This window comes from Sceloporus occidentalis, unplaced genomic scaffold, assembly GCF_023333645.1.
Source record: "Sceloporus occidentalis isolate IW3139 unplaced genomic scaffold, rSceOcc1.0.p SCAF_2, whole genome shotgun sequence".
Taxonomy (NCBI): Eukaryota; Metazoa; Chordata; class Lepidosauria; order Squamata; family Phrynosomatidae; genus Sceloporus; species Sceloporus occidentalis.
The window spans coordinates 204,889,869-204,917,549 of record NW_028316982.1 but is presented as its reverse complement, the minus strand read 5'-3'; the positions used below and the strand labels follow the sequence as shown (position 1 = coordinate 204,917,549).

At 37.4% G+C, this 27,681-nt stretch overlaps 1 protein-coding gene across 15 annotated transcripts in view; it reads right to left on the bottom strand.

The window, feature by feature from the left end:
• SYNJ1 (synaptojanin 1) overlaps positions 1–27,681 on the bottom strand; it is a 60,636-nt gene that overhangs the window by 8,109 nt on the left and 24,846 nt on the right. For 11 of the 15 annotated variants that reach the window (XM_089512093.1, XM_089512080.1, XM_089512085.1 and 8 more), the window contains 17 exons: positions 22,884–23,075; positions 22,711–22,795; positions 21,411–21,551; positions 19,395–19,587; positions 17,720–17,878; positions 16,670–16,826; positions 16,044–16,161; positions 15,724–15,939; positions 15,547–15,625; positions 14,082–14,244; positions 13,394–13,606; positions 12,300–12,434; positions 11,454–11,492; positions 9,753–9,797; positions 5,856–5,891; positions 5,700–5,770; positions 1,493–1,601 (listed from right to left, as the gene is read on the bottom strand). In XM_089512093.1, the coding sequence (XP_089368219.1) occupies positions 1,493–1,601; positions 5,700–5,770; positions 5,856–5,891; positions 9,753–9,797; positions 11,454–11,492; positions 12,300–12,434; positions 13,394–13,606; positions 14,082–14,244; positions 15,547–15,625; positions 15,724–15,939; positions 16,044–16,161; positions 16,670–16,826; positions 17,720–17,878; positions 19,395–19,587; positions 21,411–21,551; positions 22,711–22,795; positions 22,884–23,075 (2,151 nt within the window). The remainder of the gene's footprint in view (positions 1–1,492; positions 1,602–5,699; positions 5,771–5,855; positions 5,892–9,752; positions 9,798–11,453; positions 11,493–12,299; positions 12,435–13,393; positions 13,607–14,081; positions 14,245–15,546; positions 15,626–15,723; positions 15,940–16,043; positions 16,162–16,669; positions 16,827–17,719; positions 17,879–19,394; positions 19,588–21,410; positions 21,552–22,710; positions 22,796–22,883; positions 23,076–27,681) is intronic. The other 4 variants (XM_089512083.1, XM_089512086.1, XM_089512087.1 and 1 more) reach the window with 4 other exon arrangements.

Below are 27,681 nucleotides of genomic sequence, written 5' to 3'. Positions count from 1 at the left end.
GGGAAGGAGTCTGCCCTTGAGGCTAAGCTGGCAGTTTACTCTCTTATAAAGTCATGGGGCTTGGGAGGGAGCCCCCTAGGTTTGGTCTTCCAAAGATGATTGTTCAAGATAGCAACCAATCTCTCTGGCTTGCCCCTAATGTTTTGTGCAACTCCTGGCTGGGGAGGTGTTGTAGGTTGACATCTGGACCTCAGCTGGACCTGCACCAGGTTTTTCACCCCTTTTTGTTTCCTTATTCCTAGGTCATACACATATAGATTGTAGGTCAATAAAATGACCCTTGTTTAACCCAATAGTATCTATCTGTGTAAAAGCTCTGGATTAGTGTCATTAAGAAATACACTTAGAACATAAGGAACAGAACTGCCATTGTATTTTTGATATTTGACAATTTCTGTAATATGTGAAGTGACCTTTAACCAACTATCACTCTAAATTTAGAAAACTGATTTAGGTAACAAGGAATTAGTGAACCCTTAATATCTATTGGTGCTTGGTTTCAAGACACCCCCCCCCCCCGGTGGATATCAAAATCCATAGATGCTTAAGTTCTGTGGGGTAGTAAAGTGGTGTCCCTTATATAAAACATCAAAATCAAAGATAGCTGAATCTGTGGGTACAGAATCCACAATATGGAGGGTCGAAATAATCTTTAAGAAAAATACTTTAAAGCAGTCATTGCAAAACTTTTAAGTTTTTTGTTTGTGTGTTTGTTTTTTGCAAAAATACTATGAGTACTTGCAAGGCATTAAGGATCATTTATGAGAAATTACTAGGGCCATCTCAACTAAGGTCCAAACACACTGCAGAAATAATCCAGTTTGAGACTGCTTTAATTGCTCTGACTCAACATTAGTTTTGTGAGACATTTATCCTCCTCTGAAAGAGAGCTCTGGTGTCACAATAAACTACAATTCCCAGGATTCCCTAGAACTGGGTCAGAGACAGTTAAAGCGATCTCAAGATGGATGATCTCTGCAGTGTATTTTAGAATTATGTGAACAGTACCATTATAAATTGAGGTTGTTCAGTAATCCAGTTCATTATGATTATTTCTTGATATACTTTCGCAAGATTTTGACAAATATGCACACTCCCTTTCAGGATTTTAAACCTGAAAACCTGAGACTCTAAATGTGGCTACAGAATTTCTACAACATTTTCTTCATAACAGATCTATGTTTGATACACTTGTTGTAATTGTGTGATTGATACTTTGTTCTCACCTGTTTCAAAGATGATGTAAGAAACAGTTCCCCAGTGCTCATTATATTTATACACCTAAATTTGATTGCATCAGTGGAACGTACATAGGTTTCCATTAGCTCTACAAATGTACATTATTTGAGATTAATAATTGGCTTTGGGCCATTATTAAGGAGGGAAAGGAGACACAATTTTCAGAACAAATTATGCAAAACTAAGAATGCCATGGCTTATCTATTAAACTATGAAGTGGCTACAGTAAAACAAAAGACACCACCAACTTTACCTCTTGGCAGTTCTGCTGGTTTCGGTTGGAGTTCAGGTGTGTGTCTTCCCATGGGAGGATGTACATGACTTAAGGGTGCACTTATGACTCCAGCTCGGGGAGGAATGGTCTGAAATGCATCAAACACAGTGGTTCTACAATTACTTGTTAATTAATATTAAGTTCTATTAAGAACTATTAATCTCCTTATGCTACTGTACAGTTTTTTAAAAAAAATATTCTAAATATTAGTACAATGAACATTGTACATTTCTATTTAAGATGTACAATTTTGCCATGGCAAACATTTCTCAAGGTGTTACCATTGTTGAACAGTTTGCAGTGTGAAACATTTATTAAATATGTTTACCATGAAAAGTGGATTTTGTTTTGATGTCAGAAGATGCATGTTGTTTCCAGGATACTAAAATAGAAACTTTATCCAATACTTAGAAGGAGATAAATCTAAACACAGCACTATGACTTCAAGCTGCTAAATCAGAACAGTAGGAATAACATGCAAGATACATCAGACAGCTCCACTGTGAGGGGGCACTTATGACAATGATATCAAGGATTCAGACTGAAAAGGAACATTGGCTCTTACCTGTGATATGTTCATTTTCAGCAATGTAGGTGGGAATATCCTATAACATGGGTTGATTCCATCTCTTGCTCCAAAACAGGCAGGAAAAAGACTTGAATGAGTCGTCACCAGAGGGAGCAACCCCCACCATCTCTCAGTCAATATTATAGCCGAGGATAGAAAACAAACTCAGACAGCATTCAATGCAAATATAAGTATAATAAATAGAAACTATCATAAAGTCAAACTAACAACCACCCTTGCGGAGCCAAAGGAAACAGCCTCCTCAGTTCTGGGTGGGGAGGATATTCCCACCTATATCGCTGAAAATGGACATATCACAGGTAAGACCCAATGTTCCTTTTTCCAGCGATGGAGGTGGAAATATCCTCTAACATGGGACTTACCAAAGCTCCCCAACCAATGGGTGGGTGAACTGAGGCTTATCACTTACGTGAGAACCACAAGATGTATCTTCCAAAGGAAGCCTCTTTTTTGATTAAAGGCAACCCAACAGTGGTGGCATGTAAACGTGGAAGATGAAGGCCATGTCATGTCCTACATTTATTTCAGATGGATGTGATTATTGTTAGTGCAGAGGAAGTGGCTGCACTGTAAATGGGGTGATCAACAACTGATAACAGAGATGTCTCAATCTTCTTGTAGCATGTTAAAATGCATCCAAGACAAGCCACAATTTTATCAACGCCTTGTTTTGATTGTGACAAAAAGATGTTGAAATAATTTCTTGAACCAAGTTATTAGAAATGTTAGTTTTGTCATCAGTGATCTTGATTGGGTCAGTCCTTTGGTTCACATGAACCTTTAATGTTAACTTGTCAACTTGAATCAGAATTGAGCTGTTAGTAGCTGTGGTTGAAAACAAACACTACTGGTTGTAGCTCAAGCCAGTTATATTGTGGAGTAGAGATTGTTGATCTTATTTTTTTATGTATTTTGTTGGGAGTAACAAAATGATTACTGTTGCCCTAAGCTGTCATCAACCATTACTTGGAACTCCAGCAGGGCCCAAATCAAACAATCATTCTCAGTTGGTGGCAACAACCACCATTCAAAGGGGTTTGAACTTATTTGGTATATGTCAGAACAGGTGATTAAAGGAGGAGAAAAGATAAAACACAGCCTACTCAGAGCGAGGTAGGAAAAAGACTGAGGGATGGTGGGGGTTGCTCCCTCTGGTGGCAACTCCTTCAAATCTGTTTTTTCCTGCCTGTTTCGGAGCAAGATATGGAATCAACCCACGTTATAGGATGTTTCCACCTCCATCGCTGGAAAAGAGCTATATACAGGTTTTCCCCCCAAACGTACCACATGCATGACCTCAAAGAATTTGGATAGGTCACAATAATAAAAATCACAAAGCTGAGTAATACTATTCCTCATGAGGTTTTCCCCAGCATTTCCAGGTTGAGCCTATGTGCTCAAAGACAGCACTCAAAATATATTTTTTGAAAGATGCCTAGGCTTAGAATTTGGAAATTCTCAATAGAGCAAGTTCCACAATAGGTCTGGCACACGCCCTCTGTCTGACCAAAGTACATGTGAGATGGAGCCACACCTAGCTGTCATATTAAAATTAGACATGCACACAAACACACTACATGCATGAATGGAGCCAATTCCCCTTTAATAGTTTGGCATGCAATGTCTAACTGAACCCATTGTATGGTTGACTTAATTAAGAGAGCATTACCAAATAGAAAGATACAAGGAGGCAGTCTCCACCTCAACCTTCCCCAGCCATATGTTTGCAATTTAGTAACAAACAGCCCAGTCAGCATGTCGTGCGGTCTAAAAAGCTAAAAGCTGTAGTCACAGAGTTGTAGTCCATATCTTGAGGCATCAAAGTGAGGAAGGTTGTTCAATATTATCTTGGGTTTTGGGATTTGCAGCAGTGGTCTGAGTGTTGGACTAGGACACTGGAAGACCAGGGTTCAAATTCCAGCTCAGCCACAAAAACCCCACTGGGTGACCTTGGGCAAATCTCTCTTAGCCTCAGAGGATGGCAATGACAAACCCCTCTGAAGAAATGTGCCAAGAAAACCTTATGATCAGTTTGCAAGTTGGAAATGACTTGAAGGCACACAACAACAACAACAACAACAACAACAAAAAGTTTATTAAAAGTATAGTGTCTAGATCAAGAGAAGTAATAGTGCCACTCTATTCTGCTTTGGTCAGGCTCCACTTGAAATATTGTGTCCAGTTCTAGGCACCACAATTCAAAAAGAACATTGAGAAACTGGAGTGTGTCCAAAGGAGGGTGACTAAAATGGTGAAGAGTCTGGAAACCATGCCCTATAAGGAATGACTTAGGGAGCTGGGGATGTTTAGCCTGGAGAAGCGAAGGTTAAAAGGTGGTATGATAGCCCTGTTTAAATATTTGAAGGAATGTCATATTGAGGAGGGAGCAAGCTTGTTTTCTGTTGCTCCAGAAAACAGGACCCAGAACAATGGCTGCAAGCTCCAGGAAAAGAGATTCCACCTCAACATTAGGAACTTCCTGACAGTAAGGGCTGTTTGACAGTATAACACTTTTCCTTGGAGTGTAGTGGAGTCCTTGGAGGTCTTTAAACAGAGGCTGGTCATCTCTCAGGGATGCTTTGATTGTGATTTCCTGCATGGCAATGGGTTGGAATGGATGGCCCTTGTGGTCTCTTCCAGCTCTATGATTCTATAACTAACACCCTGAATAGTGCTCATGAAGAGAACAGGAGGTAGTGTGAACTTTGAAACACTCTTTAAAGGTAATCACATTCACATTCTGGGATATTCATTTTAGAAGGCAATCACAAAATAATGGGCTAAATGTGTTTAAACAGGTGTTTGAAAAGGTTTCCAAGTTGTATGTTAGTATACAATGTACCTATAAACAAAAACTATAGTAACACTGACTAATTAGTAAATAATAAAAAATAAATCTACAGTTTTAGTGCTAGAAATTCAATTTAAAAATGAAACAGATCATCGAAGTCTTAGGGGCGAAACAGTAGGAAAAACATTATGTAAGATACATGAGACAACTCCAAAGGGGCAGCTTGAAGCCACCCCTGAGAAAGCCGAATTGGGGCTGTGGCAACTGCACGCCGCAGCCCCAATCGACCTTTTTGCCAGCCCAAAAAAAAAAAAGCAGGAAAATGCTGCTCCTTTTTGAACCAGCAAAAACCTGACTTTTCCTGCCCTTCTGTGGCTTTATAGTGCTCCTGCGGTGTGTGGCATGTACACGCCACACCGCTGGAGCGCCCTGAAGTTGGCTGCCATGCGGGCGTCTTGAAGGCATGTGTCGTGAATACGCCACACCCCTTTTCATGCCGGTCTGTACTGGCCCTTATGTTACCTTTCTCTAATTCAGTTTCCTCCAAATGTATCCAACAACATAGTGTACCAGCCCCAACTAACATATCAAGTGTTTGCTGAGATAAATCATTCAGTATATCTGGTTGGCACCAAAAAGTCTATTTAAGAGAGAAGAAGTAGAACTAAGGACATAATGATCAGCATTGGCAAGTCTGAAGAATTACTGCAAAATATTGCACAACTGAGTTTTTCTTGTGGTGTAGAACTTTAGAGGAAACTGACCAAAATTATTTAAGATAAATGATACAAAATCTGAATGCCTACCGGTCTACAGGTACTGTATCCAGATGTTCCTGTGGTTGTTACTCCAGCCAGAGGTGGTGACTGACTCTGAACTGCAGAAAAAGCAGCAAGTTGTTATATTAGAATGCATTTCAGTGTAATTTACTTTAGTAATTATTAAATTTGAATATACAGTACCTATGTCTCTTCTTTGTGGCCCAGGGCTTTTCTGAACTTTGACATATGAACAAGAATAAGAAGAAATAATTTTGTACTATTGGTCATGAAAATTTACATATTGATGATTAAAGTATAGAATGTTGCAAACAACCTAATCTTGACAGTTTACAAGATGACCAATTTGACATTTCACTTCTTATTCTCAAGGAAGCCAATATACTTTCATTTGAAAACGGATGTCACAAGTTTGTTGTGGATTTCCTTACCATATCATTCCTTCAATAAAAACATGTTTTTCTCTCATAGCTTTTTTATAATTGTTTTTTCTTTTTTAAAAAAATAATTGTATTAATAATAACATAACATACTTAAAATAGCATTTAAAAATCTTATACATAGTATTACATATACAATATATTTAAATCAAATTAATTATCTATTCTTAATTAACTTATCTAAATCTTATTCATATTAAACCATTTAATATTAACTAAACCATTTTTTTTAAAAAACCCACAAAAATTATTATTGATATCTTCATTCTTATCTCTTTTTTTCAACATACAGTGGACACTTGTTATACGCTGAGGTTTGATTCCAATATCCCCCGTGGATAACAAAATCCGTGTATACTCAAGTCAGATTTAAATATAATGACATAACAAAATGGTGTTCCTTATAAAAAATGGAAAATCAAGGTTTGATATTTGAAATTTATACTTTTTTTGAACATTTTCAAACCATGGATGCTTGAATCCGTGTATAAAAAATCCGTGTATAAGAAGGTCCGACTGCATACTATTCATAATTGCATTCAAGTGTAATACAAATAATATATCACTAATTAACTTATCTCTCCCCATAACCAAGTGTACCCCATCACCAGAGCTTAATATATTCATTTTGTTCTATCCTCTAAATTGTAGCTCTTCCTGTGGAGGTAAATAACCTTCCTCTTTTACTAAACCCTTTTGTATAATTATCTTCCATATTGCTTCAAAATCATTCGTCTTCATTATTCAATTTTTACCTTAATTTCACATGTTAAGCTACCATTAATTGTCATTTGCCATACGTATATATACCAATCTTGTATTTGCAGATTTCCCTGAACTTTTAATTTTTTTTTTGCTATAATTAGTCTTATTGCTGTTAATAAATGTGTAATTCAATCCTTCATAGCCCGGGTGAAGTTGATCTTATCATATATAGAAAACAGTGGCGGGTTACAGATGGCCCTCTAGGGGCCGTTTTCCCACCGCCGCCATTCGCTGCGGAGGGAAGCCCCAGCAGCCAGACCGCGAGGCTTCCCTCCGCAGCGAAAAAGGAGCGCCAAAATGGCGCTCCTTTTCAAAACGCGGAAGTGGTGCCGCAAGGGGCAGAGCACGCCCTCGTGGTGTCACTTCCGCCGCGACAGTCTGGACGCACAGCGTCCAAGACGTCAAAATGGCGGCGCCCATGTGGATGGGCGCCGCCATTTACGACGCGCTCTGCGCGTGTTGGGGCTGGGGCGGGTTAGGAAGGGGCAACTCTTCCTAACCCTAGGACGCCCCTTCGTAACCCTAGCACGCATGGAGTGCGTCGGAAGTGGCGGTGTGTAACCCGCCAATGCTATCTTTGGGCATATTTCTAACTCAATTTCTGTTATCTCTTTTTATCTCTTTAAATACTAATTGTCAAAATTTCTTTACAGATCTACAGCCCCACCACATATGAATATAAGTACCAATTTCTTGACAACCCCTCCAACATAGAATCATAGAGCTGGAAGAGACCACAAGGGCCATCCAATCCAACCCCCTACCATGCAGGAAATCACAATCAAAGTATCCCCGACAGATGGCCATCCAGCCTCTATTTGAAGACCTCTAAGGAAGGAGACTCCACTACACTCCGAGGAAGAGTGTTCCACTGTCAAACATCTCTTACTGTCAGGAAGCTCTCCTAACGTTGAGGTGGAATCTCTTTTCCTGGAGCTTGCTCCCTCCTCAATATGACATTCCTTCAAATATTTAAACAGGGCTATCATATCACCTCTTAACCTTCGCTTCTTAAGGCTAAACATCCCCATGGCATGGTTTCCAGACCATTCACCATTTTACTCACCCTCCTTTGGACATGCTCAGTTTCTCCACATCCTTTTTGAGTTGTGGTGCCCAGAACTGGAAACAATATTCCAGGTGGGGCCTGACCAGAGCAGAATAGAGTGGCACTATTACTTCCCTTAATCTAAACACTATACTTTTATTGATGCAGCCTAAAATTGCACTGGCTTTTTTAGCTGCCACATCACATTGTTGACTCATGTTCAACATGTGGTCTACTTGAACTCATAGATCCCTTTCACATGTAGTTTCATTCAGCCAGGTGTCTCCCATCCTATATCTGTGCATTTCAATCTTCTGCCCTAAGTGCAGTACCGTACATTTCTCCCTGTTGGAAGTTCATTTTGTTAGCTTTGGCTCAGCTTTCTAGTCTATTAAGGTCATTTTGAATTCTGATCCTGTCCCTCTGGGGTGTTAGCTATTCCTCTTAGCTTGGTGTCATCTGCAAATTTGATAAGTAAGCCCTCAATTCTGTCATCCAAGTCATTGATAAAGATGTTGAATAGCACTGGGCCCAGGACAGATATCCTTGAATAACTCTTATTTATATGGTTTAACCTTACTAGTGTTAAATACCACCTCCAAATTAATGTATAGTAATTCTCCTTTATCTGTATAATTTGTTTAAATGGTGTTGATTCCAATTTTTCTCCATTCTTGAATGTTTATCATTTGTGCTAAATCATTCTCCCATATTGTCCTAAGATATTTTTCTTTCTCTTTATGTTTTGTTAACAATTTATAGATTTCTCTTGTAATACCTTTCAAAATTTCATTTTCCTCCAGTTTGCCTAATTATTTGTTCAAATTTAGTATATTCTTTAAATTCTTTAATTTTCCTATTCCAATTTTTTTGTCCATTTTTCCAACTGAATACAATTAAACCAGGTTCTTATTGCACTTTGCAATTTCTCCTTTATTTTTCCTTTATCCATTTATCTTCATTCCTTTTTTAATTTATATACCTCCTGCTTCCTTAACTCTTTCCCCAATTCCTCCCTTAAATTTATTGGAAATTTTTCTATCATTGCTACTGGGGATAGTGGTGAGATAGCAGGCATTAATTTTTCTTCGCCCTCTCCCCCTTTCCCCAAATCTCTAATATACTCTTTAAAGGGGATTTTCTATTTCTTTCATGGTAAGGTCCCTAAATTTTTTTTCTAGTTTTTCCCCTCTATTTCTATTGTTTCAATCTCTATTCAATCTAATTCCCTTTTCTCTGTAATTCCATCTTTAATGTATCTCAATCGATTTGTGTTATAATACCACTTTAAATTTAGGAGACTCAGACCTCTATCTTTTTGGGATTTGTATGAGTATATTTTATTAATCCTCACTTTTTTATTCCTATTACAAAAAATATTCACTAATGTTTGCCAATTTTCAATTTCTGCTTCTGATATCTGTATTGGTAACATCCTAAGTAAAAAAAATCTTTTAGGTAAAATTTTTATTTTTACTAATGCAATTCTGCCAAACCATGATTAATTTAATATTTTTATAATCTTCTATTTTCTATTTAATTGCTATTCTTAATTTAATATAATTGTGTTCCTCCAATTTTTGTAAAAAAAAATTGTAATTTTTTCTCCCCAAATCTAATTGTATCTTTTAAGATCTATCTCTATATCCTTTAGGAAATCCTATTCTGTTTTAGTATAATTCAACAGCATTAACTGCAATCTATTCCAGTTTAGCTCCAATCTATTCCAGCTTTAAAATTCACTAGAAGAATGCAAAGACAGAGTATACATGACAGATAAACATACAGAATTTTAAAATCTAGTTAGACATTAGGAAAAATGATTACCTTCTTCTCTCCTAGGTACAACAGGACTGGGAGGAGTACCAAGACCTTATCAGAGAAAAGCAGAAAAGCAGTATGTATTGTACAGGCAATGTAGATTATAGAGAAAAGACAGAATGTTTTTAAAATCCTTGCTGAATATTTTGTTTTGAATAAAGTGATCAAATTGATTTGTTATTGTTGTGTGAAATCAAATCAGCAAGCTTAGAATTTATTACATTTTAGTGACAGAATCAATTTCATGAATGAGAAAAGATGTAGGATTAAAATTACAGCTGTTTGATTAAGATCTTCCTGCAATGTAAAACTTTTGTCATGCCTTCTAATGTGCGCATACAAGTACCACATAAAATGTAAGTCACAGAAGATATCCTGGACTGTGATTTAGTAATATTAACACTATTCAGAGAATAAGCCCTACAGAAATTATTTTCTGATAGCCTGTAATCAATATCTCAGTGAAAGCCTTGCAAAGTCACTTTTAAAATTCGCTAAGCAGCTGATACATATCGTCATGCAAACCAAATCCAGTTTTAAGCCCTTGTCTTAAGAAGCAATATGGCTTAGATCCAAAAGTAGTCTAAAAGAAAAGGCAAGATGTGCTTCAACTCTGCTCACAGGATTCAAGCTAGATAGCCTGTCTGTATGTGAGCACGTGCACGTGCTTACAAAAAATACATTCCCTTTATTCCCAAATAATATACAGTTGGCTCTCTTCTTTTGCAAGCTTGCCATCTGTGGATTGGAACATCTGCAAATGGCCCTGCCCTGTTCTCCTCAATGGTAGCATGTGCCATTCTGCCATTAGGAACAAAGGGACTTGAGGAGATTTTGCCATCCATGGGGGGAGGGAAGAGTCTGCAATGGAACCCCCACAGATAAGAAGAGTTGACTGTATAATATATAATCACTGATTTGAATAACTTTTTAAAGCAGAAAAGTAGGCGTTTCAAATAACAAAAGCAAACAAGCTGTCCCCTCCTAAGATGCAAATACAAGGACAACCAGATCTTCAAGGATCTCTTGTCAATTACTGTGCAATTCCCATGGTGTAATAGATATTGGGAAGACGTTGGGAGAATGTTAAGGGAAATTTCTTTTTCTCAAATAGAGACTTATCCTCTTCTAAACAAACTACTCAAGAGTTTAAGCTCCAGAGGCTTATGTAAGTAAGTAAAACAGATTTACAGTATTCACATTACCTTGGGCCTTCTACATTTGCTGAGGTTAGGGGCACAGGACCCCACATGAAAGTGGGAAAACAATCAGAGGGAGCATCTCTCTAAGAATCTCTAGGTCGTCCAGCACAACTCTATGGCCAACTTCTGGCAGAGTCACACTGGAGGACATAGAAATTCCTAGACAGAACATATTAATCAAATCTGCCAATAGTCAAATCCACAAAAGTCAAAGCTGTAAATGTGAAGGACCAACTGAACTTTGTTTTAGCTCTTTCAGACACTAAGTATGTCTTCTCCTCTTTTAAAACTAGACCAGAAACTATGGCCTTCCAAATGTTATTGGTCCACTATCACCAGCAATGCCAATGGTGGGAATTTATGGAAGAATCTGTCCAAAAATAATCGGAGGTCGCAGTTGCCCACTCTGATCTAGTATGATGTTGTGTATTAACAAATATCAACACACTGCTATACTAAATGATACTAAATGGTGTGTTTATTAATCATATTTAATAGTCATTACCTCCAAATTCTTTTCTAGCAGGTGCAGGACTCTTACCCCCTTTATGAGTAAGATATGCAGCAGTAAAAAAGTATCAAATGAAAGGGGAAAAATCAAGAGTTACCGTCATTAAATTTATTGATGATCTGTGTGCTCAACTTTCACATGAAACATCAAATATTGCAAGAGCTATGAAATCATCACAACTGAACACACAAAAATTGAAGCAGCTGAAGCACAGTGAGAGAGAGTGATCTAATTAAAGGATTCAGATATATAAAAATTGATCAAGGGACTCAAACAGTCTAAAACAAGCTACTTTAGCCACAGAACTGAACAGCATTAATAGACTGATAACAACTGCCATATTTGGATATCACACTAAACCACAACTTGATGGAAATTAGTCTGGATGAGATTTAACCAGACATCCCCCACCATTTCCTTTTCCAGTGTTTAATGAAAGCTTCTTGCACTGCCCATACTGACAGTGTGGAATTAATGTTAACTATGGTTTGTTTAAATCAAGCCAGACTGAAACTTTCCAAGCTGCTCTTTGAAGGTGTGTCTAAGCAGTGGGAAATATGGAGAATGTGAGCCTGAAAACTTGTCATTCCAAACCAGGAGTGTGCGATCTAGATGTTGCTGTTGGACTCTGACAATCATATGTCCAGGTGGCATGGTAGTGACCAGGGATGATGGGAACTATAGCCCAAGATCATATGGAAAGGTTCTTGACCCTTCTGCTAAACTATGGTTGAGTAGGACATTTGGAAGTGGTCAGTATCAAGGTGTACCTGTTTTAGTTCACTTATTACAAATCACAGTACATTTTCAAGTTTTTGATTCAATGTTTTACATGCTTACCTGATGGTGGAGGTGGTCTCTGTGGCGGTGCAGGACGAGCAGGAGGTGCTCCAGGGCGGGGTGGAGGTGGGCGCTTTGGTTCCAAGCCTTGAGTAGACTCTCTTTGAGTAACTGGTTGAAAATCTACTGGAGAACCTGGTAGCAGTAATTTATATACAAAGATTTGTTTTTAAAAATACAAACATTCTTACAACTATTTAAATATGAACCATTTCCACAGATAATTGTTTAAAGAAACCCACATCATTCCAATACAGGTGGCTCTATGTCAGCTGTTTCAGAATCTAAGGGTCCAGCAGATTAACTAGGTTGATGTTGATGCCCCTCATGGTTTCCTGATAACAAGTGGCTTGGCTCACTTGTATAAGTTATCAGCTTTTAATGCAACCTACTATTCTTCACTGCTTTACTGCTCCCATTTTACTTGCATAAACATGCTTCTATGTTTTTGTGCAAAATTTGAAAAGATGTCACCATTCTATACTCTATATGAGCTCATTAGTAACTAAAGGCAAGGTACAACTGTGCCCAAATTCTTATAAGTGGCTTATAATCCCATTATATTAGTGCAAGTACTATTAAAATGTTGCAGAAGAATGTATGTAGTACCTCTTTGTAAAATGTCTTTGTACCAGGTGCACAAGGACAGATGGCAAATCCTGAGTGCAGTTACCCCTCCAATACTAACTGGCTGTGTGAGTGCACTTGGGCGTCATCTGGATGCCCTTGGGCACCCAGGAAAGAAGAGGCAGCTTTTGGCACTTTTCACAGAATAATAACTGCTTCCTTTCTCCTAGGACAGCTGGATGGTTAAGGGGCCCCATCATGACCCAACATTGATTTCATTAGCTGAGGTGTTATCTGCAAATTGATAAGTGATTTTACAGTCTCTCATATCTAATTTATTAACTAATCAGAATTTGTTGAACATAAATCTTCAAACTGAGCCTATTTGTGTGTGTGTGTGTGTGCGCGCACACACACACACTCAGGCTCATACAAATAAATAAAAGTTCATGTACATATTTTGGGGCATGAGATCACACTGCAGGATAAATAAAGCAAAACATGTTAATGTGTGATACAGGTTATACCTTGAGAAGATGAAGGTGGACCAGGAGTCTTATTAGGTGCTCTGCTTGGTCTTGATGGAAGGGTTGGAGGTGGCCCATCTGATAGTGTAGGCGACTGGCAGGGACTTGAACGAGGTGAAGAACCAGGTGATGCTCCAAGACCAGAGCCTACTGTTGGCTGTAGATGCTGGGGAAGAATTTCTTCTACTTCAGCACTATAGTCATCAATATCTCCTTGAAATGAAGTAAAATATGCTTTATTAAAGGGAATAGAAATCTATTTAACTATACCCAATTTAATATTGCAAAAGGAGCTTAAAATTTAAAAAAGTAATTACAGCTGTATCACTGTCTCACACAGAACAATCCAATTTCATAATTGTGTGAGTATATCCAAAATGGGTGCAACCTCAGTATATTACTACAAATAAAAATGGAGTTCTTATATTACAAATTACTACAAATAAGAACTGATTTCAACTGCTTTAGGATCCTGAAAATTCCAGTTGTTATTTAAACATATTTTATGGTCATGATGAAAAAAATATGCACCAAACAAAATTTTAACAAAATCAGTGTTACTCAACTGGTACCAGACTATAAGAATGCAAATGTGCGAAATAACAATAGTGAAAACTGGTAAATGTAGAATTTTAATAATGAATAATTATCAGTACAGTTGTGCTAGCACATCAAAGTTTTGGCAAACCTTCCATATCATAATCTGCAGTAACTTCTGCATCTTCACAAAGCAAAGTGGAACTTGTTGATGAAGGCAATCCAATATTAACTCTCTCCAGGCTCATCTCTTCTTCCAAACTCTTAATCCAATCTGGGCTTTTCAAATTAATATAGATAGTTTTCCCAAGGAGCTGAATTTGAAACAGAAAACTTGTATAAACTTAAAATAAACTTTTCAGAGTTCATGGGTTCCATAATTCCTTGTAAGATTGTTGATAAAACTAATTAAACTTCTTAAAATGTAGAGGGAGAGGTTGAAAATGGTTCTTATCTAGATTATGCTGAAAGGTATAGTATCTATACTCAAATTACCTTAAAGCATGAGTAGGAAACTTCTGTGAGTAGCAGGAATGAACCCCATTTGTCTTACCTCTTTACCCCCGTTTAAAGACTTTTCTCCTTGAACCTTTTCCCATTAAAATGTCCCCTCCTAATGCAGCAGAAGCAATTTCTTCATGATTTTGGCCTCCCTTGGATCATTTAGGCCCAGGATAGCCCTAAATCTCTACAGTCTAATGCAGTATTTCTCAGGCTGGCGGATGAATGACTGGCAATTATTTTTTGTCCCAATGTGCCAGAGACTGGTTCTATATTTGTGCCCATTGCTTATAATTGTTTACTTCCTGGAAGATTAACTGCCATCAACTATAAATGTTATTGCTGTATTAACTTGGCAGGGGCCATCAGCTGATGCTTCCTGGACGAGACCTAGTCCAGGTACCGCCTGGTCTAATGGATCTGGAAGATGAGCAGATACTACAGCAATCAAATCTAGTTTATGGCAATTCATATACAGAATATCAAAGGCTAGGGGGAAAGTGTGTTATTGAAAAAAGACAGTGAAAGCTCTGGCTCATTTGTGCTATTAATATGTTAATAGTAGAATCAGGAGGAAAGATGTTTAAAAAGTCTCACACCGTATCACCTCTAGCCAAGCTACATAGTATTAAAGCACTACCTTCAAAGCAGAACTGGGAAGATTTGTGAACTACAACAGCCATTCTGGCTGAGATGTTCTGGCATTTCTCATCTAAAAAAAGTAACTTTCCTAAGTTGTGGTTCAAAGCTTGAAGTTAGCCTTGATCATGATATATCATATCAGGGGAAGGTCTTGGTAGTTGGAAGGGGGAAAAAGTGCCTTTTACAAATCACAAACAGCACTATACAAATTCTTGTTTCAGGCTGGCTAGCACCTGAATAGGGACATACCTGCTGGAGGCCAAGGGTTCACTGTTACAGGTCAATGTTTGTCTCAATATACTGTTGAAGCAGGACTTCACTGGAGCTTTTATCAGGCTTCAACTCAAGATTATTATCTAAAATTCACAAACTATTTGGAAATCTATACTTCATGAATAGAGAACACTATACTAGAACAATCATATAAGTTACAGCCGCTTAGCAGGTTACAAATGTTTAAGAACATTTCTCACCTCAATACCATTAAGGTTCAGAACATTCAAAGCAGAGCTCCCTTCCAAAAACGTCACCCACATTTTGTCTTCCACAAATCTGTAAAATATCCACATATAAAAGGGACAAATGACCAAAAAGACTGTCAAACTGATATTATAAAAGTTACAGTATCTTTAGAATGAGAACATTCTAACCTTATGAGTATAACTTCACCGTAAGTTGCAAACTTTTGAAGAAGTTCATCAATTAGGTTGTCATCAAAATAATTATCTTCTGATGGAGACCCTTTGATGGATACCATTATAGTACCATCAGGTGGTCCCTGTACTGCGATTACTTCCTTGTAAATGTTATGTCGCTCGTCTGCATCAACTTCAAAGATATCTATATCAATCAATGCAACAACAGGCCTGAAAAATATAATAAATGGATACAAAATCAAGCAGTGATTGAAAAACTCTATAAAATAGTCTTTCCAAAAGTTAGAAGGTATCATAGAAGACAAATTTCAGACCTATGATCAGATGTTTTCAGCTCTGCCCTTCCATAATACAACAAGGTTCCAGGACTCCATGTATATATAAGTTTACTTTCATCATGAAAACTGGAATTTAGAAGATCCATGTCTTCTGCTAAAAATTGATATAAGAAATTACATGAACATGCTAAAGCAAAGGAAATAAGCAGTCTGTCTAAGGGAGATTCTAACTTCATTTTTAGACTGAAGCATGCAATACTTGGATTTTAAAAACATATGGGCACCTTATCAAATGAGAACAACATTAGAATTAGGGATATCTCTGTAAAAACAGGTAGTCTGGGTAAAACTGAGATTTTTGAGTTTTTAAAGAAACACCTCCACAAAACTGTGAAAATGTGAAGAGTTTGTATATATTTTAACTTAAAACATTGTATTTATGTAGCACAATTCAAGTAACCAAAGTTTAAGTATAAATTCTACAGAAAATCAATTTGTTGTTTATATCTTTTGTATTACTATACATATTACAAGAATCACATGTACCAAGAAAACAAAAACACTCTTTCCTATTATTTTAGTATTAAATATAAACATGAATTTTAACGTATTATACTATCCTACAGTTACACCACTTTACTCAAAATAATTTATTATTTGACCTGATCGGTCGAAAGGCCATTTTCTTCTCCGCCACAGTATGCGATCTGTCCAAGCTGGTGTACGACATTTTTCACTGGTATCATAGTCATCCGAAAATAAGTCATACTTGTAAGTAGGGGCAAAAGCTATTTTTCCCTCTAAAAAGCCTCTAAATATCTGTAGGAAGAAAGCTAAAGCATTAGGAATGCTACAGTGTTATGTTCACTCTTAAGAAAAAAATGCACCTGGTATACAAAACTGATGCTGATATAACCTGGTTTAAAATTTCAGCAAGTGAAGATAAACTATAAAGCAATTTTTGAATCTGTACATGGATAATCAATTATCCATGAAGCTTCAACTGGCTTCAAGCTGTCTTGGGGACGTGGTGTTTACATGTGCCACACCCCCAAGTCACCTGGAAGTTGTGTCAGCAATTACACACTGGGCGGCTTTGGGGTGACTTGGGGGCATGGCATTTAGAAACCACACATGTCCAAGCCAGCTGAAGCCGAGATGGAGCGGCTTCAATCCACCCCAAATAGGAGCAGTTCTTTGCTGTTCCTATTTGTGCCAGATTCTGGTTGGCTTGGGGCCACAGTGTACGGCTGTCACAGCCCCGATCCGGCTTTGTCAGGGGCAATCTGTTTTACCTCTAAGTTAATTTTAACAGTACATTTTTTTACATAAACGTAAATCTGGTTTTGTCATTTCTTCTGTTGTTTTGGTATTTAGTTTATTTTTTAAATCTTGAGTCCTAAAAAATGAATGTTATTTTAATAATCCATAAACAAAAATGGACTCGCTGCTAAGAATGTGTTATTTCCTTTTAATTACAGGAAGCATTCAAACACTATATAAATGTGATTAAACAAAACAATTGACACAATTAATCTAGTAAAGGGTAGTACCGAATAGGTCAGATTTTATGTCAGTTTACTTCTCGACATCTAGATCTACCAATGTTTAATCAGACATACCTAAGGCACAGACTAATTTATACAATCCTCAGCTATTAGCAGGAGCTGAGAAAGAATAAACACATCTGTAAAGAAAATTTGAAATGTTACCTGACCAGCATTTTTCTGATTAACAAGCTGATCCCCTGCAATAAGCGCATCCCAGTTCTGCTGCCGAATTAGTTCTTTTACTTCCTCATTAGGAAGATCAATTCGGTAATTAAAATCACCACACCAGAAAACATAGTCATGGGAAAAAAGCATTCTTCCCTGAAAAGACAACAGTGGTACACACAACTAAAATCAGACTTGAACCAGAATGTTGTATCCATCATAAAACAGCATATATAATTTTGTTAAAAGGGAAAAAACCCCATTTTGTCAAGGCCTCATGTGCTTTTATTATCAGATTTTTATTATGTCTTTCTTAAAGGGTCATCATCCCTGAATATTTCTTCATAATCATTTGAATCAGACTGAAAGAAAGTAGTATGCAGTGTTGCCATATTTCACTACACCTTGGATATGAAAAATCAGTAAAAATGTCAGTCATTTAAATTTCCACTAGAATGCAAACTCTAATTTCTTGCCTCATCAAATTGTAAAGATGAGTGCAACTATGGATTAAAATCACTCCATGTATTAGACTGTCTAACAAATAAAATCTGTATTTCAAGATTTCTTTGTTGTACTTTCACTTCAAAAATTAAAAGAAAAGGCTATCTTAATTTGAAAAAAAACCTATTTTATTGAACATATCAGTACACTGTACTAAGCCAGCAACATGAACATGATTATTTAGTCTTAACATCTCATGTAAGAATTATGACAGACATGAAGACCAAGGAACAATTAAAATTAGAATAATGTCATTTTGCTATTAATGTATGATGTTTTCTCAAAAGAATAAATAAATGAAACACAGGTATGAAAAAATATAGGGAGACACTGTTTTAAGAGTTGAACATGTTTCTGTAGAATAAGAATTCAGAGCAGGCCAATCCTTCTTTCAGTATCCCAGAACAAAGGATCAAATGTCAAATAAAGCAAGAAAAATGCAAGAATGTCTTGCATTGAAATGCAAGTAAAGAACTACTGATCATAATCAAACATTTCTCAGATGCCGAAATGCATCTGAGGAAGTAGACTGAAGTCTATGGAAGCTCATGCTGCCAACGTCTTTCTTTCAGTTAGTCTCAAAGGTGCTACAGGATCTCTCTACATACCGTTTCTCAGATTGTTAGTAATTAGGGCCTAAATGTAAATTCTAATCTCAACTACAGCAGAAGCACTAAATCAATTACTGAAAAATAAGTTAATTTATGTGAATCTAATAATTATTGCAAAAGAAACTAATAATTGGATCTAGGCCTATGTATTCATTACTGTTTCTTATGTAAGATAGCAGAACTCCATTGTGTAATGTCATATACAATGTTGCTTTTGATTGCTATTAAGAGTTCCCTTCAGGCTCTTTAAAAATGGATTCACTGGATACTATTTCATTCAAAACAATTTTTAGAAATTATTCCTATTAGAGATTTAATTGAGCCAGCATGATACAGTGCCCTGAATGTTGGCACTGGGAAACCAGGGTCCAAATCCTGACTTAGCCATGGAAATCTACTGGGTGACCTTGGGCAAGTCACATTCAGAGGAAGGCAAGGGCAAAACCCTTCTGAACAAATTATGCCAAGAAACCCTCGTGATAGCTTAGCCTTAGAGTTGCCATAAGTCAGAAATTATTTGAAGACACAAAGTAACAAAAAATCTAATCACTCTTTACCATTGGGAAGCTTAGTTTTCGACATATTTCAATGAAATCTTCATTTCTTTCTTTGACTTGTGACTGTCCTGCAGCAAAGTGACTGCATACAAAACAGAGACTGGAAGTATGGAACAACATCCGAATTGCTACTGCTCCCTTATTACCAGTAGCTCCTCCCATGCCAGTCTTCACTGTATCAACTGCAACATCCCTAGAATGACAGTTTAAACCAATTCAGTACTGAGTTTTGTTGGCAATTTTAATCATATTCAAATGTTTCATTTAAAGTAATTCAGGACTAATTAGGCTACAATGCCTGTCTCTACATAACTATATCAGTCACTTGTAGCATACACGGACAACCAGATTTCTGAATTCAGATACAATCCTGCCTGATCATCTGCAGGCAATTCTTATTTTCCACATACAGTCTGGTGGCTGGTAGCTAATAACCTTGGATATGATCAATGTAGCGGTGTAAAGATGTTGACACCCTATAGCACTGAAGCTTTGTGCCATTTTACCATAGCAACCTGGCAAGTTGATCAGCTAAGTCATGCAATCTCCTACACCAGCTTCAAACCCATATGCTTAGATCCACCCTGCCAGCAACATTACAGCACCCTGAAACCTGAACTGTAAAGGGCTTCTGTTATCTGAGGAGAATACATTAAAGAAAATGAACAAATCCATTCTCAAAATGGCAGTTGCTTTTAGGATTATTCATGCAATTACTACAATATATTTAAGACAAGTCATTATGACACTATAGCAAACTATGTATTGTAATCAGCTTGCTTCCAAACTGACGTGGACAGCTGTGGAAGGCATATGAGCTGTATTAGCCCCCTAGACCAGGGGTTCTCAACCTTTTTGACTCGCGAATTCTTATTTCTTTGGCAGAGCTCCTAAGAGGCCTACTATATGTCTTACATGTTAATGGTGTTTAGGAGTATATATAAGAATACATTCTTAGCCTTTAATTTCATTCAGTTTTTATTTCTTTCATTTTCCTCGAGCAATCGTGGAGCACCTGGGAAGTGCATGCAGAGCCCTAAGGGCTCCTCAGAGCACTGGTTGAGAACCCCTGCCCTAGAGGGCTGCACCTGCTCTTGCCTATCTCAAAATCAAAACACTTATTTTGCCCCCAAATGCCTCTTGGGGGTTTGGGGGCATTTTCACCATGTTGTTGGTTTTTAAAAAGGCCTCTCATGGACCTAAATTGGTCTGGGGGGTTCCAAATGTGGTGGAAATGCCCTTCACGCTCCACAGAATATATTTTGGGGCATTGTGGAGCAAAACCCTTTTTTTTTTTTGCAAAAAAATATTTTGACTCTGGGGGGGGCTGCATGGCATCCATGGCTCACACTTTGCCCACAGCTTTCTATAAATAACCTGAACTATTAAGATTACTTTTAAATATTTGAAAAAGAAACCCTCTATTTCAGCTCAGTGCTAAATAAGATGCTTATCAGTACAAGATTAGATTAGAAATATCCAATATCTTCTGTCCTTTCCTCATTAATAATTTCCAGTACTGTACCAGCAATATGTATAACTGCATTAAACTTTACCATTTATATAAAATAACCATCAAAGCATAAAGTTGTGAAATAGGAATGAAAAATGTATACATGGTAAGAGCTGCCATATGGCCTTCTAGCAATAATTCTGGCCCTAATGAAATATATGTATTTTAACAGAGCCTTAAAATACAGTTGGCCCTCCATACCTATGGATCCTTTATCCACAGATTCAACCATCCATTGGTTGTAAATATTTTTTTAAAATAATTTCCAAAAGCAAACCTTGATTTTGCCATTTTATGTAAGGACCACTATTCTACTACATCACTGTATATCATAGGACTTAAGCATCCACAGATTTTGATATCCACAGGAGGTCCTGGAACCAAACTCCAGCAGATACCAAGAGCCCACTGTACAACTGAAATACAACACAAACACATGTCAACCCAAGTTGTTCTACTTTAAATAGCATGGGCATATTTATTTAGCATTTTACTTCACCGACCTGATAAATGGTGCATGCTGAGGTCGGATGAATACAAAGAGGCAGACACCCACCAACTGTTCTGAAGCCAGCAGAACATATTTGTAATCTCTTGAAATAGTCTTCTGCAATTCAGCAGCCCATAGCTTTTGATTAGTTGTACTGCCAACATGAGGGGAAAACATCTTTTAGTTTTTACTGTATGTAAAAGATCATAAAACTTTGCCAAAGACAATAAAACAAATGGCTTTATAACAGAACATCAGATCCTAATTTTTAAAAGAAGGAAGGAAGAAAGAGGAAACTATATAGAGGAAGGACAACTCTCAGCAGTATTTTAGCCAAACAGGAAAGAGCTGTAGGCTAAAGAAAAATGAATGTAGTAGTTGTCAACAGGAAATAGAGTAGTGTCAATTGCTACAGTTTATACTGTTAACTCTTTAAATCTATCACAATGATCTTGTTTGCACAAAATAATAAGCAAAAATTAGAACCCTTTACAAGCAAAAAAGCTGTCCAGTCTCTCCTGTTCCCACCAACAGCAGAGCTTTAGTAACTAGCCAAGAAAGGCTAGTGATTTCTGAAGAGGCTCCTGGTTTATTGCTTCCAAAAAAGCTAAGGAACTGCAAACCAACATCAAAAACTGGCTTCAGTTTCTTCCAAGAGTCTTGGTTCAAATACAAGCTCTAAATCCAGTTGTTAATCCTAACTAAAGTACATCTATTAAGCCTACACTATTTAAGATTAGCAATTGTACTACACAATCACTTGATTAATAAACCAGGATTATTTTTGAGTGAACTGTGGTCATTGTAAGCTTTGAATTGGAAAATACTGCTTCATAGCTCAACATTCTTATAATGTAATGTAGTACAGTAAAAGTACAGTCTCCCTGCTTATAAAGATTTCAGACACGGCATTGTAACACAAAGCCTATTTTTAATTTTTTAATTTTTTATTTAACTTAAATTATTATTTTGGTGGCAGAATAAATTTACACATGTATTGCAGTTCATAAGAAAGCACACAGACTGGTGAGTTCAACCTCTTTCTTAAACTCTCAGCCCACTTAATCCTGCTTCTTACATGGCATACTGCTTGCAGTGCCATTCCTGTTTAAAAACTCATGTTGCATATAGGCTGCTAAAGGTGAGCAAGAGATAAAAGGTACTGACTATGTAGTAGAAACTGCTCTGTACTTGAGACCTGGACAAATCTTGTATAAGAGGCTTAGAATTGTTTAGTATAGCAAAACACACAGATACACTTGGAATTTGATAAAAATTTGCTTTTCTTGCTTGAAAGTTACAATGGCACTTACCTTGCACTCACAATGTTTCCTGCATTTAGCTCTACCATTTCTTCAAATCCTATAGCAAAGATATCAACAGGCTTGCTCCTTCGATCTGGAGTTAAAACAAGGATTTAGTAATTACTTTAAGAAAGCAGTATTGGAAGGAATAAAAATCCATTCAAACTATTAATGACTCTCACCTTGAAATTCACTGATGCCAGCTATCTTTGGTGCATCTAACAGCCAGTCAGTGAGAGTTTGATTTCTAAAGGCAATGCTTCGAAACTGCTTTCCACCATTGACATTCCATGTACCAACGCAAATTCGAATTTTTTTTGGCTTTGAGTACTTGTAAAAATTCTCACACATATTCTTCAATATTTTTGCTGATGCTACAAAACAATAATATTTATTTGATTATACTGCAAGATTATTCTGTATACTAATTTTTACAACCTGCAAGTCAGCAAGTCACACACACATTCACAAGTTTTGAGCTTTAAGCAGTTACAGTGTGCTTGTGCTACACATGGGTGTGCCATATGTGGCGTTCAGCTTATGCTGAAGCCACACCCAGGAGGAAACAATGGCATGTGTGCCACATGCATAAGCCCCATTGTTTTTAATGGGGCCCAAGCACACACGTTTTTAAACCTACATGGGGGGGGGGGTCCAGAACGTATCCCCCCGCATAAGGGAAGGGCCCACTGTACTAAAAACAGTAATGCATCTACAAAAGCAAATACAAAGTGCAGTCAGCATAAATCAATTTCTTTTTCTAGAAGTAAGTTCCATCAATCTCAGTGAGGCTTATTTCTGAGCAGTCACTTACAGGAGAGTATTGTACATTATACTAGTAGAAAATCATTTACACATAGATGTAAGCAATTAAACTGCTTCCCTGAGTAACATTAATTCCCTTTCTAATGGTGCCTTTTTATAAATGCTTTCAAATTACTGAGACTGTTCCCAGAAATAAAACAGGCACTTAGGAAAGTAGAACATAGTGTAACTTAAAGTATTGCTTGCTAGACAAACTTGAACATCTGACAACATTTTTAAGGGATAAGCCAATGAAATCCAAGAAAGGAAAAATAATATCTTGCTTCACAATGGATGTTATGGGATGCTGCTGGAAGTGTGAGTTGCAATGGATCTTCCATCTTGCTTTACTGATCCAACAAAATAATTCACTGGGAGGTCTACTTGCTTAGATTAGTTCCCTGATGTGCACAGTTTCTCCTCTATGGATTGTCTACTTAGTGATTCCTAAATTTATTCTAACACATGATATTCTTATTACATAATTCTTAAAATGGTATCTGTGTGTTTTATTCCAAGAGCTTACTTGTGCAATCTTAAGTGCTTTCTGCACTAAGAGTTGTCGTTTTGAGATAACTGAGAGGCTAGCATCAGAAATAAGCATATGTGCCATTATCTAATCCTAGAGTACATATTTAATTTGATTTCACAGGTATCAATTCAGTCAAGACCATCAAAAGAACATGCTTCTGGTGATGGCTATTACTGAGACTATTCTCTCCATGTGAGAACAGCCACTACGTCTGATTTTATTTATTAACTATACCAGCAATTCCCTCAGGTCAGGCTTAAATCTAGATATCTATGTAAACTTCTAGCAGGTAGTCAAAAACAACTAGTAACTTTAATATTAATCAAGAGAGATTTGACAAGGGCATTCTAGAAATGTTCTAGTCTGTTGAAGCATGTTTTTTTAATTGAAACAGCTTATAATACTCAAGCTTAATATTTATTATCCAATCATGACATCCAAAGTCTGTGTTTCTCCAGGTCTTTTTCTCTATCCTCCCAATGCTGATGCCGCTAAAAAAATCTTCTAGCTAGATGAAAGACAAGGAGGAAAAGGCAGAGACTCCGCAGGCATAAAAAGACTTTGTAATAAAGAGCTCCTTTGGCAGAGGTTTTGTTAACTGAGGTATGCCTGTAGTTAATGGAGTGAATGAACAGATATACCACCAGTGTAACTGGGGAATTCCAAAACTAATTTTTTATCAAATAATTACAGAATATCTAATTAATAATTGAAGTAGCCAATGCTCAGCTCTCTGGACATACTAAGATGCTTATGAACAGAGAAGAACACCTTCATTTTCTTTCTTATGTGTTTTAGGTAATGTAAGGAAAGTGCATAATGTCCAGTTATAAGTATTCTAATAAAATGATGTCAAAGTAAATGCCTCAATCCAATCTTACATTGAGCCAGTGAAATCAATAGGACGATGATAATAATAATAATAATAATAATAATAATAGTTTTTATTTATATCTTCCCGCCTCTTCCGATGGATCAAGGCAGGATCACTACAGAGTTAAAAACAATTACAATATTACAACAATAGTTAGGATTGTGTCAGTTATGACTAACAAGTCCCATTCAGTTCTGTGGGTCTACTCTTAGTATACTAATGTTGGATTTAGCTCATAGCTTTGAATGTTAATGTTAAGTAACATAATTAATTTTCCCTGATAAAATAATAGGAAAGCGGGCACTGTACTTTTGTTGACTATAAATAAACAGCCCAGGCACATAAAATGAGCATGGCATACTTTATACATTAAAAGTAAGTCAGACATATGAAATCAAATCCTATAGGAAACATGAGAGAAAAAAATTAATTCAATATTTTTCCTCAAATCCTCATCAGTTCTGTATTTCATTTCCATTTCAATATAATTTACTCTACTAATAGAACTGCACATACAAAAATGTATGCAGTCAGCTGTGTGTCCCAAACACCTGTGGATATGGAAAATTCCACCCTTGGCAAACGTTTTTCTTGCTGAACAATACCTGGGCTTTAGAGAGAACTAATTTCAAAGAACAGTGACTAACCCAATTTTAAGATTTACTAGCGATGAAAGAGTGTTCTTAGGTTTTAATAAAGCCCTACTCAGAAGTGAGCTCTGCCAGGTTTCTATTCTACAATTCTTAATTGCATATCTGAAACACAACACTCCTAGGAATTTCCTGCATAGTGGCAACTCAGTTTCTCAACTTTAAGTACACTATTACCATTGAAATGACAACAGTTTGAGTCCATACTATATGAAATCATTAGGCAATGTCCTTTTCTCTGTCCTGCCACCCTAACAGACACATCTAGTGGGGACAAAGGAGAAGGCCTTCTTGATGGCTGGTCCTAAGCTATGGAATTCCCTTTCTGGGGAGACTAAATTGTCATCCACTTACTGTCTTTCCGTTGGCAGACAAAGATATTCTTTTATCCCAACAAATTTTCAAGAACCCAAATTGAATTGCCAATATCTTCAGACAAGACTGAAAAAGATCCATATCTAAAAACCTGAAGGTGCTGCTAAGGTAGACTAGAGTAATCAATGTTTTGGACTACAACTTCCATAATCCCTGACTACTGGCCTTGTTGACTGGGGGTTTGATAGTTGAAAACATAGCAAGAGCTCCAGGTTGTCTACTCCTGGTGCAACCTGTGTTTAATCAGATGGGCCAGTGGTCTGATTCTGTGCAAGACCATTCATTCCCTATGTACCTATTACTAAGTGGCTTAGAATGCACTGTAGCCTCTTCCAGTCTATGAAGTGAATTTGTTCAGTTAGAATGATTACTACAGTGCGTCCTCGCCTTACGTGGGGGATCCGTTCCGTATCCCTCCGCGTAAGGTGAATTCCGCCTATGCTCGAGCCCCATTGGAAACAATGGGGCTCGTGCACGGTGGCGCGGCGGTGCAGGCGTGTGTGGGGTGCAAAGGGCGCGCGCAGGGCGCAACGGGCGCGCGCACCCATTCAATTGAATGGGACACGCCACCCCTTCCGCCCTGCGCACACGCCGCGGTTTCAGCGCTTATGCTCAAGGCCGCGTATGGTGCGCCCGCGTATGGCGCGGGCGCACTGTATATCTTTGAGGTCCTTTCTTTCAGGTGCTGCAATAGAAAGCATGCACAGGAACAACACTGAGTCTAATAAATAATTAGACAGATTACTGTGTTTCAACTGGCTGGCCATGTCTCTTCAGGAGTCAGAAATATGGAGCTGTGAATCTGGCCTTTGTTAACAGGTGTTTAAAAGGATGTACACTGGAAATGCAATACTGAAGCAAACAATACTCTCTCTTTTCCTCTACCTCCAACTTTTATATCTGGTTTATACAGGCAACAGTAATTTATGTTAGCATTTGACATTAATTTCATCCTACTAAAAATAGTCTGACAGTGCTGTGATGAACCTTTAAATCTTTTCATGTGTTAGGGTCCGTGTTAAACAAAACCAACCTGTAAGCCAGAGAATCCTAAACATATGCTACTGGTAAGTTCATACTATTGGCAGCCTCAGATATTAGACAAATGTATATTATGGCAGGTATTCCTGATCATCATGCCCACAGTGTGAAGAAAGTGTGGCTCTTTAGAAGTTTTTGACCTATAATTCCCATCAGCACTAAACATTGTAGCCAGTATGGAAGGACTAAGGCTGCATCCACATTGCAGAAATAATCCGTTTTGACAACTGCCATGTTGCAATGCTATAGGATTCTGGGATTTGTAATTTATTGTGGCACCAGAGTTCTCTGACAGAGAAGATTAAATATCTCACAAAACTACAAATCCAAGAATTCCATAGCACTGAGCCATGGTAGATAAAGCAGTGCCAAATTGGATTATTTCTGCAGTGTGGATTCAGCCTATGGTAACTGCAGTATAAAAATACAAGGAGGCAGATTTGCTTATCCATAATGCAAAGCCAAGGCTGATTCATACTAAATGGTATGGTAATTATTATAACTGCACTATAAAATAAAGAAAAGACTCTTTAGTAAACAGGCTCTACTTCCATGTATCATTACTTCCTATAACAGGGGTGGACAAAATGTGGCCCTCCAGATGACACAGTCCTCCAAATGCAACTCCTCACCAGTGACTATACTGACTAGGGTTGGCAGGATTTGCAATCCAACATCTCGCCTAAATAATAATAATAATAGTT